Source organism: Lepus europaeus, chromosome 17 (genome assembly GCF_033115175.1).
Source record: "Lepus europaeus isolate LE1 chromosome 17, mLepTim1.pri, whole genome shotgun sequence".
Taxonomy (NCBI): domain Eukaryota; kingdom Metazoa; phylum Chordata; class Mammalia; order Lagomorpha; family Leporidae; genus Lepus; species Lepus europaeus.
Genome location: NC_084843.1, coordinates 39153370 through 39170168, shown reverse-complemented (window position 1 = coordinate 39170168; position 16799 = coordinate 39153370). Strand labels below are relative to the sequence as shown.

The following is a 16799-nucleotide window of genomic DNA, read 5'->3' as shown; positions in this document are numbered from 1 at the left end:
CCCCTTCAAATCATCTCATGCTCTCAAATACAGTCTCAAACACACACACACATGCAGATTAATGAGATACCAAGCTTGTCTGCTGCATTACCTAGAGAAAAGCTCTACTTAGAAATTCTGCATGCCACACTGGTATGCTGACTGGTTTCCATCTGATTCAGAATAGTATCATCCCAAGGTGAATACCTGCTTACATATTGAAGCTAAAGCACATTAATTAAACATAATACAAGTGAAACTGTCATTTATTCTCACTGTAACTGGTTTATATTTAGTTCACAGCAACACATACACACAATTAAAAGTAACCATGAAGTCAAGATGCAGACTTTCAGTTGTTCTGTATGAATCGACAAATTAATGTTTTTATTAACAACAAAAAAAGACTAACACAAAACAAACAAAAATACAAAACCAATTAGTTAAAATCAATACTCTTTTTTCCCTTCATATTCTGTCTCCAAACCCATGAGTTTTGTTTTATTCACATATTAAACACCCCATATGTTAGGAATTAACTGCACTATTCCAATCTTTGGTTTCCATGCTGAACAAAATATGCTTTGTATGAATGTTGAAATTCACTTACTGGCCTTTTGGGGGGAAAGCAGTGTTCATGTTTAACAGAATCCTTAACTCCTTAGACATTGCACACTTGGGCCTTAAATTTCTTAACCTTCATTTCAAGTGTGTATTGCTCAGTTCATAATTTAACTGAGAAGTTTGAGAATCTGACCTCGTCCCAGAAAGTAGCAATACTAGAGCAATGCTCCTGCTTTTCCCTTTGTCTTTTGTTCCTGAATTTGTCTGAATGCTTCTCATCCATCAGAAGTCTTGATTATGTTAAAGTGGAAGGAGGCTATGTATCCATACCCTAAGCAGTTACAACCAGAAAATTCTCCATATTTATCATTCTATTCTGGTTTCTCTCATTAGCTAATTCGGGGTAATATAAAAGTCAAAGTGCCAAAGCTAAACATCTTTTTTTAAAAAAAATTTATTTGACAGATAGAGTTAGAGAGACAGAGAGAACGGTCTTCCTCCTGTTGGTTCACTCCCCAAATAGCCGCTACAGCCAGAGCTACACGGATCTGAAGCCAGGAGCCAGGCGCTTCCTCCTGGTCTCCCATGGGGGTGCTGGGGCCCAAGCACTTGGGCATCCTCCACTGCCCTCCCGGGCCACAGCAGAGAGCTAGACTGGAAGAGGAGCAACTGGGACTAGAACTCGGCGCCCATATGGGATGCCAGTGCCGCAGGTGGAGGATTAACCAAGTGAGCCATGGCACCGGCCCCTAAATACCTTGATATTTAGAAAACTGAAGCCTTAAACTCTCACAATGGTGGCTAAAGCTTCCTTAGTCGCCATGAGTGCATATAGATCACTCACCCATTCTCTGCTATCTGGATGTTCTATGTAGATGACCTGCGAAATCAGAACCTGCCCACTGAAGATCTCTCCTGCTGTTGCCCACACCCTGGGAAGGAAGAAGACACCACACATCTTGGAGCCCTTGGAAGGTGTCTACTGTTTGCTTTCTGTAGCCTAGTGTAGGGTGACACAATATCTCCTTTGCAGTGTCCTCCTTTCTCTACCAGGGTTGTAGCTGATCTAAAAAAATGTTCTTGGTGTCAAAAAAGATCCAACATTTTAACACAGCATCATTATACTATTTTGTATCATTTCTTATTGCTTCCTTCAAAAGTTTGCACTATTCATCTGTTCATTGAAAATAACTTATTAGGTAGAAAGAGTTACATGCAAAGTTGCTGTTACTACTCTTTTACTTTCTTTCTAATGTGGTAAAATATTTCAGTTCTAATCGAGACCACAATGTTTAAATTTGTTATTCAAACACGTTAGGTGAGGGGCTGGTACTGTGGCATAGTGGGTTAAGCCTCCAACTGCAGCACCGGCATCCCATATGGGCTCCAGTTCTAGTCCTGGCTGTTCCTCTTCTGACCCAGCTCTCTGTATGACCTGGGAAAGCAGAAGATGGCCCAAGTCCTTGGGCCCCTGCACCTGTGTGGGAGAATTGGAAGAAGCTCCTGGCTCCTGGCTTTGGATGAGCCCAGCTCTGGCCACTGCAGCCAATTGGAGAGTGAACCAGTGGATGGAAGACATTTCTCCACCCCCACCCCCCCCCGCCCCTGTAACTGTCTCTCTCTCAAATAAATAAATAAAATCTTAAAAAAAAAAGTTTACATGAGGGCAAAGGTGTTTCATGATATAGTTAGCCTACCTGTAGCTGATGCTTTGAGAGACAAGTTAAATAAATTATAGAAAATCCATACAAGGGATTGTTGAGAATATTTGTGGAGGTGTTTAAATGCCATAAACATATGCTTATGCAAAAATTTTTCAGTAAAAAAGTTACCAGAATCTTATCTTAGCCTAAATAAAAATTATCTTTAAAATATGGTATGTCCAATACTTTTAGCTATAACCAAGAGGGAAAAGTCTCCCCTCCAAGGAAGAAAGAAAAAGAAAAGAAAAATTGTGGAGCTAGAAAAGCTACAGTCAAATAAAACTCTTCGATCTTTCTTGTTCTAGGCCTGTATTTAAAAAACAAAACAAAACAAAAAAACTCTAAAAACAAAAAAACACCTAAAACAGCCAGAGGCTCTATCTGCCAGCTCAACAGTCTTGTCCTGTATGTTAATGCTGGGCAGGGTTTGGGGGGCAGTGATGATGGCATTTATTGAATAGGTGTTCTTTGCCCAGCAGGAATCTTTACACATAGTTCTTTTTTTTTTTTTCTTTTTCTTTTTTTTTTTTTTAATTTTTGACAGGCAGAGTGGACAGTGAGAGAGAGAGACAGAGAGAAAGGTCTTCCTTTTGCCGTTGGTTCACCCTCCAATGGCCGCCGCGGTAGCGCGCTGCGGCCGGCGCACTGCGCTGATCCGATGGCAGGAGCCAGGTGCTTCTCCTGGTCTCCCATGGGGTGCAGGGCCCAAGTACCTGGGCCATCCTCCACTGCACTCCCTGGCCACAGCAGAGAGCTGGCCTGGAAGAGGGGCAACTGGGACAGGATCGGTGCCCTGACCGGGACTAGAACCCGGTGTGCCGGCGCCGCAAGGCGGAGGATTAGCCTAGTGAGCCGCGGCGCCGGCTACACATAGTTCTTTACATACACTCTCACATAACTCTCATATCAATCCCAGGACGTATACTTATCTTTGTTTTGCTGGTACTAAGCTAAAATGTAGAGGTTAAATAACTCACTCTGATCTGACAGTTGAGATTTAAACCCAAAGCCTTGGGGTAGAAGAAGGTAGTTTGAATGACCATACCATGTCCAACATAGTAGGCACTCACAGCATCTTCATCAAGACTATCATTGGTTTCAAGATATTTGGCAAATGAGTTGACCCAATGAGGTGCTACTTATCCAATTATCTATGCTTCAAAGAAGATTTCTGGCAAAATCTGTTGTAGAGATGGAAACAGCAACCTCAGTGAGATACCGATAAAGTCACTGGTAGCTTAGGGAGCCGCAGGGAAGGAAGGCCTGCACTTCCGGGAATGGAGAATCCCTACCTGTACTTCCGGGGAAGAAAAGTCCTTGTCAAGGTCCCCAATGGTGCCTAAAGGTCAACCAATGAGGATCAGACCCACCTCAACCTTTAACCCCCATGCCCTGAATCTATAAAAGGAGTCCTCCCAATCTCTGACGCGCGACTTCCCTGGCCCTCGCTCTGTTGCTCTGTTGGGGCCATGGAACCTCGCCTGGGAGCGGAACCCCAATAAAAAAGCCTGTGAATTAATCGATTCGTCTGCCTGGGAAGATTTGTTATGCGCCAGACACCTTCCAGTCACTTGTACCTTTTTTCCTGTAACATTCATCACATGTTGCCAAGGGACCAGGCATATGAAAAAAAAAAGTATCATCTATTATCATTATCATACTTCCAATTTAACTGGAAAGACAAGTAAATGCCCATGAAAAAAATCAGCACAGGGCACACACACACACACATACACATGCATAATTCAATGCTAAGACACATGGCAGAGTGCATAAATAGAGTAGAGGTCACGTAGGCAGAACTGTCAGTTCCAAAGCATCACAGAATTCTGAAGGTACGGGAACACCTAGCCCAACTCCAGGATTTTAAAATGACAGAGAGGACATCTGGTTGAAGTCACATGGCTGCAAAGTACAGAGGCACGCGAGGCAACCAAGGAAACCTGATGCTGCCAACCAGTCTTGAAAAAGCCTCCCAAGGAAGAGCTGAGCGGATGGCCCTTTAGATGAAAACAGTGAACAACCACCTCCTTTCCGGGCTTAACAAAACCAACCTTCCACTGATCCAATTTTTAGAATGCAAGATGGTGAATACTATCTGCACTAAGAGGTCAGATTAAACATTTTCAAATAATCTGGGGCTGGCATTGTGGCATAGAGAGTTAAGCCACCACCTATGGCACCGGCATCCCATATGGGTGCTGGTTGGTGTCCCGACTGTTCCACTTCCAATCCAGCTCCCTGCTGATGGCCTCAGAAAAGCAGTGGAAGATGCCCAAGTGCTTGGACCCCTGCTACCCATGTGGGAGACCTGGAAGAAGCTCTTGGCTCCTGGCTTGGCCTGGCCCAGCCCCAGCTGTTGTGGCTATTTGCAGAGGTAACCAGCAGGTTGACGATCTCTCTGTCACTCCCTCTATGTAACTCTGCCTTTCAAATAAATAAATAAATTTTTAAAAAGTTCTTTTAAATAATCTAAAAAATCTTCACATCATCTCATTCATCATTTCCAAGCATATTGTCACATGGATTGTGCTCCACCCAAAATATTGCCAAATAGAAACATAGCCTTCCACATATACACTCTAGGTGTCTTTACAAGTGACACCACTGGCTGTACTAACACACACCTGGCCTGGACAGAGGCAGGTGTCTCACATTGTAATTGGTAAGGAGGATTTAATTATTTATCCAATTTGATGCTTCACCACCAATACATTCTTAGGGTTCATGTTAAGGAATGCAAATCTTCTTTTCAGTAATTGTTCACGTAAAATCTGTCAGTGTTGAGAAAACAGGAATATGCTTAACCCTAAGAAGAGTCTTCCTAGAATGCCTGAATGGCTACTGATTGAACAGTACCGCCTTTGCAAATATGTAACTGAACGTTAACAGGCAAGGCGCAAAGGTACTAAGTCAAACCCAGTTTCAACTAAGAGGTTTTGGAAGTGAAAAGAACAGATGTAATTCCTCAGAACCTGTAAACTTTATTTCAAATATGTTTGATCTGAGAAAAGAAAACATAGCAGGAAAATGATAAGCCAATTTTGGTGAGGAATCCTCTTAGATTATAATTAGCTATCATGGTCACTAAACAACAATTTAAGATTTTTATCTCTGTAAGAAATATAAACAAAGCACAAAGACAGTTAATTATATTTTCTTGTATTTTAAAATAAATCCCTTGGGTTTGCAGACACATGTTAATGCTAGTTTTTCTGTATTCAAGTATGGTTAGACTGTACTTTCAAGTCCCCCAAAATTATTTCAAGAGGTATTATACCCTCATTCACAGACCATTCAAGTTGACAACACTAAATACAATTTCAGTATAGTTCTCCATCCTTATATCTTAGCTATTTTCATTGCAAACTCTGGTCCAACTGGTTAACGTAGATGGCAGAAAGAACTAAAATGTAGTTTCAAAGAAGTAAACAGGTCACTAAGTCATAGGTAATCAAAACCAAGTTCATAAGAAAGTCATTTTCTAACAAGTATCAAAAACAAAAGTAAATATTCAGGTGCCACATGTCTTCCTTACAACTGTAACCCAATCTGCGGAGTGATTTCAAGATTCCACAAAACCTTGGCTTCCAACCTTCCCATTTCAACCCTACAAAGTTCAAGTACTGGTGTCACCCACAGTCACGTTAAAGGGTTTTCTAAAATCTTAGAAACTTCAATTCGATGCAGAAAAATCGAGAGAGATTTAAAAAGATAAACAGGTGAAGGTGGTTATGCTGTTTGCCAAATATCAAAGTATTAGAGAAATCCCAAACCTATCTAACAATTCCCCATATCGAACAGATGAATCTATAGGCCGACAATGCATGTCTGAATGCAATAATTTATTATAATACATTCTACTTACTTTGCTTTTTGCCATTTATAAGCTTCATTAAAAACACTCACAAAGAAGTAGCAACCAGTTGAGTGAGGTTCGGCTCAGGTAAGGAAACCAGTCGTAAACTCGACCTACAAATTTACATCCCAGAGCGTCCCGCAGAGAAGCTGACCTTTACAAACTGCTATTATATACACACACGTTTTAGGTTGTGAAATAAAGCCGCTCCGGCTTTCAGCGCGGTACAGTACAATTACAAACCCTCAACTCTACCTACCCGCCCCCGCCCCCGCCCCGCCCCGCAGGAAAAAAAATCCACCTGCAGCCCTCATTGGCCCACAGAGTTCCGGCCCACATGGTATCAGTGGGTGTGTCCCTCCAATTAGGGCCTCTCATTGGCTGCGAAGGAGCAGGGTTTGGTAGGCTGTGATTTGGGGGGCTGTCAAACTCCACGCCTCCAGACTTGCGCTCGCCAATGGGCCTGAGGGGACGGCGGCTGCTCTGCGATTCAAAGGGCAGGCCGGTGGCCCGGGCGGCCGCCGCAGGAAGAGCCGCTCCGAGGCGCGAGCCGGCGGCCTCGGCGGTGCCCGCCGCAGCCCCCGCGCCTGCACTGCACCGCACCGCGCCGCACGTTCGCACACATTTTCCCAGCCACCAATTAGAAAGGCGGGCAGCGCGCTCGCCTGGCGTAGAACCGTGACTAAGACCCACCTCCAGTTCCGTGTCCCTTCGCCCCACTCTGCGAGTAGGAGCGGGCAAAGGGCAGGCTCAGGTAACGCTCTCCAGGGCTTGGCGCCCCGGGAGGAGAGTCCGGCCCGAGCGCCCTGCCCGCCTCCCCCGCACCGCGGGCCAGCCCTGGGGCGCAGCACGTGCGCTGCCCGGCTCCGGCTCCCCGAGCGCCGCGCCGCGCCCGGCTCCGCGCTTGCTCTCCCCTCCCGGAGGACTTACGCGGCCTGTTCTTCCTCCCCGAGTCCATCCTCCTCCGCAGCCGGCATTTCTTGGCCGGCGAGTCGTGGTGAGGGAGCGGCGGCTGCGTCTGGTGCTCGGACGGGAGCTGAAGGCGTGCGGGCACCTCGTCGCCGCCGCCGCCGCCGCCCACGGAGCCCCGGCTGCAGGCGAGCGGCGGCGGGGCTGGCGGCGGGTGGAAGCCGTTGTGCAGCAGCCCGTTCACGGCGGCGGCGCCGGTGCCCACGGGGGCCCCCGGGGAGCGCGGGGCTGGGCGCTCTGGCTGCCGGCCGCGGTCGCCCATGCCGGGGGCTGGCGGCGCGGCGCGAGGGCCCCGGCTCAGGCGGCCTCGCTGGAGGTCATTCTCGGGCGTCTTTATTTTCTCAGAGCCTCTCTGCGGCTTCCGATTCAACAGCCGCAGAGCCGACGCCGGGGGATGGCGAGCCAGGCGCTCCTCCCCTCCTCCCGCCGACTCCCCCACCTCGGCGGCTCCCTGCCCCCCGCGCGCCGGCTCCGCCGCGCCCGCGCGCAGCATGCTCGTCCCGGGCGCTGGATCGCAGACCCCCGCGCACCCCCAGCCCGGGACCCCGCCGGCCGCCGCCCCCAGATCCCCGGGCCGTGCGACTTCAGATGCGGCTTCCTCGCCTCGCAGACCTGTCCCCGCCACTGAGCATGCCCAGTCCTGCCCGCCACCGCCACCGACGAGTTTCAACATGGGGAATGAAGTTCTCTGGGTTTGCAAAGAGGAGATGGGCGGGTTAGGCTTTGTATGGTGGAGCAGCGGCGAGGGGACTGGGCGAGGCGGTTGCCAGGGAGCCAGCGGCTTCGGGAGGAATGCGGGAGGAGGCCAAATATTTGCAGAGGTTTCAGGTTTGCCAATCCGGTCCCCAGTGGGCTAGGCACCTTCGCAAGGTCACTCGTGCCGCGCCCCCACCCCACTTCCCAAGAGTGTGTCCGCGCGCGCGCGTTTGGCTAAATGACCAAACCACCCAGGGGCGCGAGGGGAGGGTGGGGAGAGATTATTTATAGAAAGGTAGGCAGCCGAGGGAGCTAGGGGAGTAAAATTTCTTTGCTGGCGCGGACGCACACACAAACACCATGTGGTCTTGTGGAGTTGTCTAGTGCAGGGAGGAAACCCGGGAATACCGTGTAAGGACGGTGAAGGACAAAACTGTAGGCGGGATTAACCGATGCTGGAAAAGACCAAGTAAACAGAAGCGATCCCAAGCTATTAAAAGCGCTTCCCTCACTCAGAAAGGACTTCGAGAGACAATGTCACCTTATTTAAAGAGTAAGGAGTTGCCTCCTGTTTTAAGAAGGGAAGGCGGGTCACAGGGGGATCGACACCACGAGCTCCGGAGTCAGGCCTGGGTTCCAATTCCAATTCGGCCTCCGGAACAAACCCAGAGAAAGTCATTGCTCAATGCACCTGGCAGTCAGAACCAGGACTGGGCATGCTCAGTAAGGAGGACAAATTTGGGTGGTGAGGACCTTAGCAAAGTTATGTAACCCCCTGAGGCTGCGGATCGGATCTGCACTAGGGAGCCCTGGTGAGGAAATCTGCTTTAAAAGTACCTGGTGCAATCCCGACACACAATAAATGCTCCAAAGAATGCTTGACAAAATTAACAGGAGGCCATTGTTCCTGACTAACCTCCTGCACAGACTAGGCTGACAATCAAAATGGAGTCACCCATGTCACCAAGCTAAAACTATAAGCTGTTTATCTGGCCTTCCAAAAGAACCGGGTGAGAGATATAATAGCCAAATTTCCCAACAGGACAGTTACAACTGGCATGATAATGAAGTTCCCTTTGCTTTAATCCTTACACAGAAGAAGCAACATGAAATAACTGTTAACTAAACAATAATTTTTCTGTTCAGCCTCCCCAACCCTCCCTTACAAGGAAAGTAACTTAGAATGTCCAGTCAGGTTTTGCTTTTGCTTCTGCTTTTTTTCAACTCTTCTTTGTAAAACCAATCCTTTACTCGGACCACAGGGACACTTGTTCTGTGAAGTGTTGCGTTATTCTAGAAAGGAAAATAAATATAATTAAGATCTCTAAACTAAGTTGTTGTGGTTTTTCCCTTTGGCAAGAAGCAATCATTATGCTTCTTACACTGTTAGCAGTTCACCCTTGCTTTCAAGTGAGGGGAACAAACTATGCTCACAGCTGTATTTATTGTGGGATTTACCTTCTGTGATGTTCTCTCATTTGTACTGAAACTCCAGAGGAGTTAGGGCTTGGCAAGGGCTGCCACTGGGTGACCTGTCACAGGGCCACTTGAGCCCCTCTGATTTGCTCATTGGCTTTGTTTGTTTGTTTCAAATGATGAAACTAAACCACAGACAGATGGCTGAGATTACTGTGAACAAATTTAGGACTAGACCCTATATCTCAACTCTCTTACCTGATCTTACGTTATTTGATGACTTAGAGGAAAAGAAACTGGGGTGGTTTGGTTACCCACCTACCTCTCCTGCAGCATTTTGGGCTCCCTGTGCTGTTCCTCAAACATCTTGCATCTCTTGTTTCTGTTGCCAGGAATTTCTCTTCCCTAGGTGTTTTCTGTCTACTAAACAGCAACTTAGCCCTTAGAGCTCTGCTTCTACTACTCATATTTGCAGAAATTTCCCCGACTCTTCAGACTACCTTATTAGGTCTTCCTGCTATTTCTCCCTAATTGCTATATTCCCCTTATGACCCCTTATCAGTTTGTAACTATAAAATACATTTGTCCTCTCATTTGTAAATGGAGGTAATAATAGGATAGCATGAAGCTGTTATAATGATGAAATGAACTGATGTTTGTAAACAGCCCAGCACATCACAAGCATTATGAAAAAGATAATGCTTTGTGATTACCCATCTCCCCCTATGCACTACTCCCTTAAGGCCCATAACTCTTATCACTGTATCCCTAGGATGCTTTTGGTAATTATTTGTGAGTGAATAATGACTTTGGTGATATTTTGCCTAGGGTCCCTTTTACTTTCTATGGTAAGTTTGCTAAAAACCACCATTGCTGTAGTTTCCAAATTCCCACATAATAGAGCTGAGACACTTAGGAAGCAACTTAGATCAGTGATGCAAATAGAAGTCTTAGCATTACAATATCTCCAAGGACATATTCTCTCCAGCTTGATTCCTAGTCACAGTGAGGGAGGCCTGAGCCAGATGGCTCAGGACCAGGCAGGGCAAAAGTACTGGTACTGGGGACAGAACGTCTTCCACCCGCTACCTTTCTCCTGTCCTTGTCAGGCTGGTACCCTATATCAGTTACACTGTGAGTGTGGTAGTGAATCAGCCAGCTGGCTTCTACAGGTTTATTCAGGGGGTGTGTAGGAGGTGTAACTTTGAGGCAAGAGCTGTCATGTGCTCCAGGAGGCTCATGGAAAAAATAATGTTTGGAAGAGGGTGAAGGAAGAGAGAAGCCACAAGTGACCTCCCTCCTTCCGTTCCTCATTTACTTAGCAGGCATTCATTAAGTGTATGCTCTGCTATGTTGGAAGCACTAACATAGACTGGGACTATAGAGACAACAGAGTTGACTTCACTTTCCTCAAGGGGATTACAATTTAGTAGAGAGACAGAAAAGTCAATGGTTCTCCAACATGAATGTTACCTAGGCACTTGTTGACTTGTTACCTTTTTTTTATTGAAAACTAACACACATAGAGAAAAGATGTATATCCTACAGAGCTCAATGAATTTTGTCCAAATGAATACCCAATGTAACCAGCACCTGATCAAGAAACAGAATGTTACCAGTAAACTAAGAAAAACTTTAAGCACAGATTCTTGGCCCAAGTCCTTAGACTTGACTCATCAGTAGGTAATGATGATGATGGGGATAAATATTTAATAATAAAAAAAAAAAAAACTTAAGGGACTGGCATTGTGGTGCAGCAGGTTAAGCCTACACTTGCAACACCAGTATCTCACATCAAAGGGCCAGTTTGAGTCCCAGCTGCTTTGCTTCATATCTAGTTCTCTGCTAATGCATCTGTGAGGCAGGGTATGAAGGCCAAGTGCTTGAATCCCTGCCACCAACATAGGAGACCCTTATGGAGTTCTTGGCTCCTGGCTTTGGCCTGGCCCAGCTCTATTGTGGCCATTTGGGAAATGAACCAGTGGACACAGAGGTTAGAAGAACATTTAACGAATCCATAGAGCTTGGTGGTCAAATGGGTGGTAAGAGACAGGTAGAGCTTGGGTGACTTCTCTGCTTCTAGTTTATGTAACTGGGGATGTGGTGGTTTCAATATGTAAGATAAAGACTACAGAAAAGGAACAACACCTTCTACCTATATTGTCTCTGGGTCTTAACTTTAAAAAGATGACCCTTTGACAAATAAAGATCTACTTATGGCATTATTGTACCTCATTTCCTTGATGGATGCCCTGCAATTCATAATCTACACAAACCGTTCAACAGGGCACATGGGTCCATCGTGCCCTATCTACCTCAGTCCTTATCTCCTGTACTCCCACTCGCACCCTGTGCAGCTCCTCAGAAGAACCGTATGGTTATCTCCTCACTGCTCAAGAGTCAGCGCAAAGTACTCAGGCAAGGCCTTCTCTGAGTAGCTCCTCATCCCACCCTCAGCTTCCCCACTCCCAGGCTGGGTAGGGGGTGGAGGTGGGGCCTCTCTACTAAAGGCAAATCACTGTGTCTCAGTCTAATTCAACACTTCTCACATTTCAGTGCAACTTTTATCTTTCTCCTCAAGGATCAGCAAACATCAAATCACATCCCTCCCCCCACGCCCCGCCCCAGCCCTGAACCGTTCTTTTAGACCAGCTGAGTGCTTTTAAGCTAAAAGTTAGATGAGAAAGCAAGCAGGTTAAATCTATGCACTCATATTACCTGTCTGTACCCCAAAGCACTTCTGATAGCTCTCAGCCTCCCAAAACAGAAGTAGGGGCTTTCATCTTCGAAACTCCAGAACTCAACACACTACCTGCAGCAAATGAGAGTTAAAGCATTTAAATGAGTGTGCAATCAATTAAGCATGCAGTTAGCCTCTTGTCAGAGGTGAAGGAACTGGGGCTACGGAGTGGAAGAGAAGCAGATCCTGGGGTTGTCTTCAAAGTGGGTGCTCCTTTCTGGTTCAGTTTCCAGTCAAGCAGGGGGTAGTGAAACTGCCTGAGGAGGTTGCCCCAGACTCAGAAGAACAATCCTGACAGACCTAAATCTGTAATTGACGTAGAAGCTGTTTGGCCACTGAGCTATCAAGGAAAGCCCTCCCAGGGATTCTTGAAAAGGTTTCCTCATGATTAAAGGGGGAGGTGTGCAATGTGGGTTTATAACCAAGTTTTTAATGACTGTAAATGAGATTTGTAATTTGCTATTATTTTCTGAAGATACACAGATAAAATCTGTCCACTAGGCCATCATTACACATTATCATTTTAGAAATTATAGTTATTTGCTAATGTGAAAATAAAGTCAAATATGCCCAAGATTACATTAGCATTAACTATAGTGTAAGCTTATAGAAAGGATACACTTTGGGGCTGGTGCTATGGTATAGTGGTAAAGCTACCACCTGCAGTGCTGGCATTCCATATGGGCACCTGTTTGTTCCACTTCTGATCCAGCTCTCTGTTATGACCTAGGGAAGCAGTAGAAGATGGCCCAAGTCCTTGGGCCCCTGTACCTACTTGGGAGACCTGGAAGAGGCTTTAGGTCCCTGGTTTTGGATGGGCTCAGTTCCAACCATTGCAACCATTTTGCAGCCATTTGGGGAGTGAACAAGCTGATGGAAGACCTCTCTTTCTTTTCTTTTCTTTCTTTTTTTTTTTTTTTGACAGGCAGAGTGGATAGTGAGAGAGAGAGAGACAGAGAGAAAGGTCTTCCTTTTTGCTGTTGGTTCACCCTCCAATGGCCGCTGCGGCTGTCGCATCGTGCTGATCCAAAGCCAGGAGCCAGGTGCTTCTCCTGGTCTCCCATGGGGTGCAGGGCCCAAGCACTTGGGCCATCCTCCACTGCACTCCCGGGCCACAGAGGAGAGCTGGCCTGGAAGAGGGGCAACTGGGATAGAATCCGGCGCCTCAACCGGGACTAGAACCCGGTGTGCTGGCGCCACAAGGTGGAGGATTAGCCTGTTAAGCCGCGGTGCCAGCCGAGACCTCTCTTTCTGTAATTCTGCCTTTCTAAGAAATAAATAAAATCTAGCTGGCGCCATGTGAGCCTGGAACTTAATCCAGGTCGTTTATGTGAGAGACATGGATCCCAAGTACTTGGGTCATCTTCCACTGTGTTCCCAGGCACATTAGCAGGGAGCTGGATTGGAAGCCAGTCCAGGACTTGTACTGGCACTCTGATATGGGATGCTGGTGTTAAGTGGTGGTTTCCCCTCTACTCCACAATGCCGGCCTCCGAGATGTTTTTTTTTTTTTTTTTTTTCATTTTTGCTTTTTTCTTACAGATGTTGGTATGTTTCTCAGAGATAAGGCCACATCATACAAGAGATAAAATTTGAGCACAATCATTTTCATTACTGAATGTTCTGTAGGACCTACAATTGAACAGAGATGCCCCAATGATACAGGCAAGCAGACAGGATTAAATTGATTAGATTTGTGAACTGGAGACCATGCCTTCATCCCCCGATCCCTGTATGATCTCACTGCCAATCAGACTATATAACCACTCCCCTTGGGAGTAAATAAAAGGCCTGGAACACTGTGGGCCCTTCCCTTGTTGTGCCGCGCCTTTGGGTGTTCGGCCTTTTGGCCTCTGCTCTCCCTTTGCTTTCCTGCCCATGCTAAGCTACCTGTGGTTGCTCATAATCACACGCCTTGCTCCATGTGGCTCCTGGCCTGCTCTCTGCCTGGTATGGACCCAACTTAGCTTCTAGATTTCTTTCTCCCCTAAATAACCCCCTCATTTTCCTGTGCATTTCTCTCACTGAATAAAACGTTTAAAACTTACCATGTTGCATGGTTTATTTTGAGCTGGTATTCAGAATCTTATCTGAATAGTTGGCAAGGACCCACAAGATTATTAATACCCAGAATTATTTTTTTTTGTATTTTTTTTTTTTTTGACAGGCAGAGTGGACAGTGAGAGAGACAGAGAGAAAGGTCTTCCTTTGCCGTTGGTTCACCCTCCAATGGCCGCCGCTGCTGGCGCGCTGTGGCCGGCGCACCGCGCTGATCCGATGGCAGGAGCCAGGTGCCTATCCTGGTCTCCCATGGGGTGCAGGGCCCAAGGACTTGGGCCATCCTCCACTGCACTCCCTGGCCACAGCAGAGAGCTGGCCTGGAAGAGGGGCAACCGGGACAGAATCCGGCGCCCCGACTGGGACTAGAACCCGGTGTGTCGGCGCCGCAAGGCGGAGGATTAGCCTAGTGAGCCGCGGCGCTGGCCTAATACCCAGAATTATTAATAAAGCTGGGTGATATCATCAGGGAGTCAGAGCCCACCAAATACAAGTAAGTATACTGAACAAATGCTATTCTGCAAAGCTTCTAAGATCCACTCTCATTAGAGATTCTCACTTCTTTCTTCAGAATTGAGCAACTACTGTGTAAAAAGTACCGTGCTCAGCCTGCGCCGTGGCTCACTAGGCTAATCCTCCGCCTTGCAGCGCCGGCACACCGGGTTCTAGTCCCAGTCGGGGCGCCAGATTCTGTCCCGGTTGCCCCTCTTCCAGGCCAGCTCTGCTGTGGCCAGGGAGTGCAGTGGAGGATGGCCCAAGTGCTTGGGCCCTGCACCCCATGGGAGACTAGGAGAAGCACCTGGCTCCTGCCATCGGATCAGCGCGGTGCACCAGCCGCAGCGCGCTACCGCGGCAGCCATTGGAGGGTGAACCAATAGCAAAGGAAGACCTTTCTCTCTGTCTCTCTCTCTCTCTCACTGTCCACTCTGCCTGTCCAAAAAAAAAAAAAAAAAAAAAAAAGTACCATGCTCACACCCAAGGTATCTCTGGCCTCACCTACATTACAGAAAAGACAGGCCTTCAGCAACAAAAAGCAAAGGTGTAAGTGGTGTTAAATAAAAATTATGGAAAGCTATTGTTTTGGACCAGGACCTTGTAGTCGGCCCCAATAGACCAAAGATCAAAATGGAGTCACCCAGGCTAAACCACCTGTGTTGCTATCTTTTTTTTTTTTTTTTTTCTAGTTATTCACTTTCTTTTACTTCAAAGTCATAGCAAGAGAGAGAGACAAAGAAATACTCCACTCCTTGGTCTACTTCTCAAATCCCTGTAATAGCCAGGGGTGGGCCAGGCAAACCCCAGAAGCCAGGAACTCCATCCAGATCTCTGACGTGAGTGGCAGGAAACAAAGTACTTAGGCCATCATCTGCTAGCTTCCCAGATGAATTAGCAAGAAGCTGAATCAAACCTGAATTCCACATGGGATACAGGCATGCCAAGAGGTGGCTTCACCTGCTGGGCCACAGTGTACTGCACTGCCCTCCCCCTCCCTGGCCCCAGTACCACCTTTTGAGAAATCAGGAGAGATAAAAGCTGAATTTCCCAAACTGGGAAATTGGCATGATACTAAAGTTCCTTCTACCTTAATCCTTACACAAAAGAAGCAGCCTGAAATAACCTGATGTTAGCCAACCCATTATTTTTCTATTGTTCTGTCTCTTTAACTCAGTTCACTCCCCAAAGGCCCATACAAGCCGGGGGTTGGGCTAGATCAAAGTCAGGAAATCCATCAAGGTCTCCCTTGTGGGTAGTAGGGTCCTGGAGGCAGGAGCCATCATCTGCTGTTTCCCAAGATGCTCATTAGCAGGAAGCTGGTTCAGAACCAGAGTAGCTCTAACTGGGAACTCTGATATGTGATGTGGTATCGCGAGCACTGACTTAAATACTGTAGGAAGTCAGATGGGCTAATAGGCAGTTAGGGTGGTCCCAGTGGAATCTGGGGTGTAGAATGCTTGCTTCCCCCCAAGAAGGTCATCTTTAGCAAGAACAAAATGTTCCCCCTCCTTCCTTCAGAATCTCCAAATTTACCTTGAGAATAGCAAAGGAGTGGTGATTCCTCCCGAGCTTAGAGTTTATTGTGAAAACAAGTTATCTATCGCACCCTTCTGGATGGTTTCTTGTTTTATCACAAGCAAGCCAGATAAGATAAAGGATTGTCAATCAGTCTTTTGATGGGTTTCATCCCTGCCTGGTAACTGAATGCCAATGTGATTGTCAAGTTTTTTCCTTCGAAATTGTACTTAAAAAACCCAGTGCCACTCGATCCTTTGGGTCTTTACCTGTCTTGGAAGCCCCTCCTCCATGCTGCTCTGGGTGGAGGTCTTTGACTTTAATGAATTTTGCTTTTTAAAATCTCTATGCTTTGGATTAAAGATCTAAATCTACAAGCTGACACCATCAAATTATTAGAGAACATTGGAGAAACCCTGCAAGATATAGGCACAGGCAAAGACTTCTTGGATAAGACCTTGGAGGCACAGGCAGTTAAAGTCAAAATTAACATTTGGGACTGCATCAAATTGAGAAGTTTCTATACTGCAAAAGAAACAATCAGGAAAGTGAAGAGGCAATCGACAGAATGGGAAAAAATATTTGAAAACTATGCAACAGATAAAGGATTAATAACCAGAATCTACAAAGAGATCAAGAAACTCCACAACAACAAAACAAACAACCCACTCAAGAGATGGGCCAAGGACCTCAAGAGGCATTTTTCAAAAGAGGAAATCCAAATGGCCAACAGGCACATGAAAAAATGTTCAAGGTCACTAGCAATCAGGGAAATGCAAATCAAAACCACAATGAGGCTTCCCCT

General features: G+C 46.6%; 2 protein-coding genes across 4 annotated transcripts in view; both read right to left on the bottom strand.

Moving 5' to 3' along the window:
* PANK1 (pantothenate kinase 1) overlaps positions 1–7762 on the bottom strand; it is a 65440-nt gene extending 57678 nt beyond the window's left edge. Inside the window, exon 1 of one of the 2 annotated variants that reach the window (XM_062214202.1) lies at positions 7036–7762. In XM_062214202.1, the coding sequence (XP_062070186.1) occupies positions 7036–7747 (712 nt within the window). In that variant the 5' untranslated portion in view covers positions 7748–7762. Of the gene's footprint in view, positions 1–6114; positions 6340–7035 lie in introns of those variants that run through there. The other variant, XM_062214203.1, reaches the window with a different exon arrangement.
* A 1175-nt stretch (positions 7763–8937) lies between these two features.
* LOC133775721 (jerky protein-like) overlaps positions 8938–16799 on the bottom strand; it is a 70446-nt gene continuing 62584 nt past the window's right edge. Inside the window, exons 3-4 of one of the 2 annotated variants that reach the window (XR_009868305.1) lie at positions 11905–11998; positions 8938–9063 (exon numbers count right to left, since the gene is read on the bottom strand). The gene's annotated coding sequence lies outside the window, so the exon portion shown is untranslated. The remainder of the gene's footprint in view (positions 9064–11904; positions 11999–16799) is intronic. The other variant, XR_009868308.1, reaches the window with a different exon arrangement.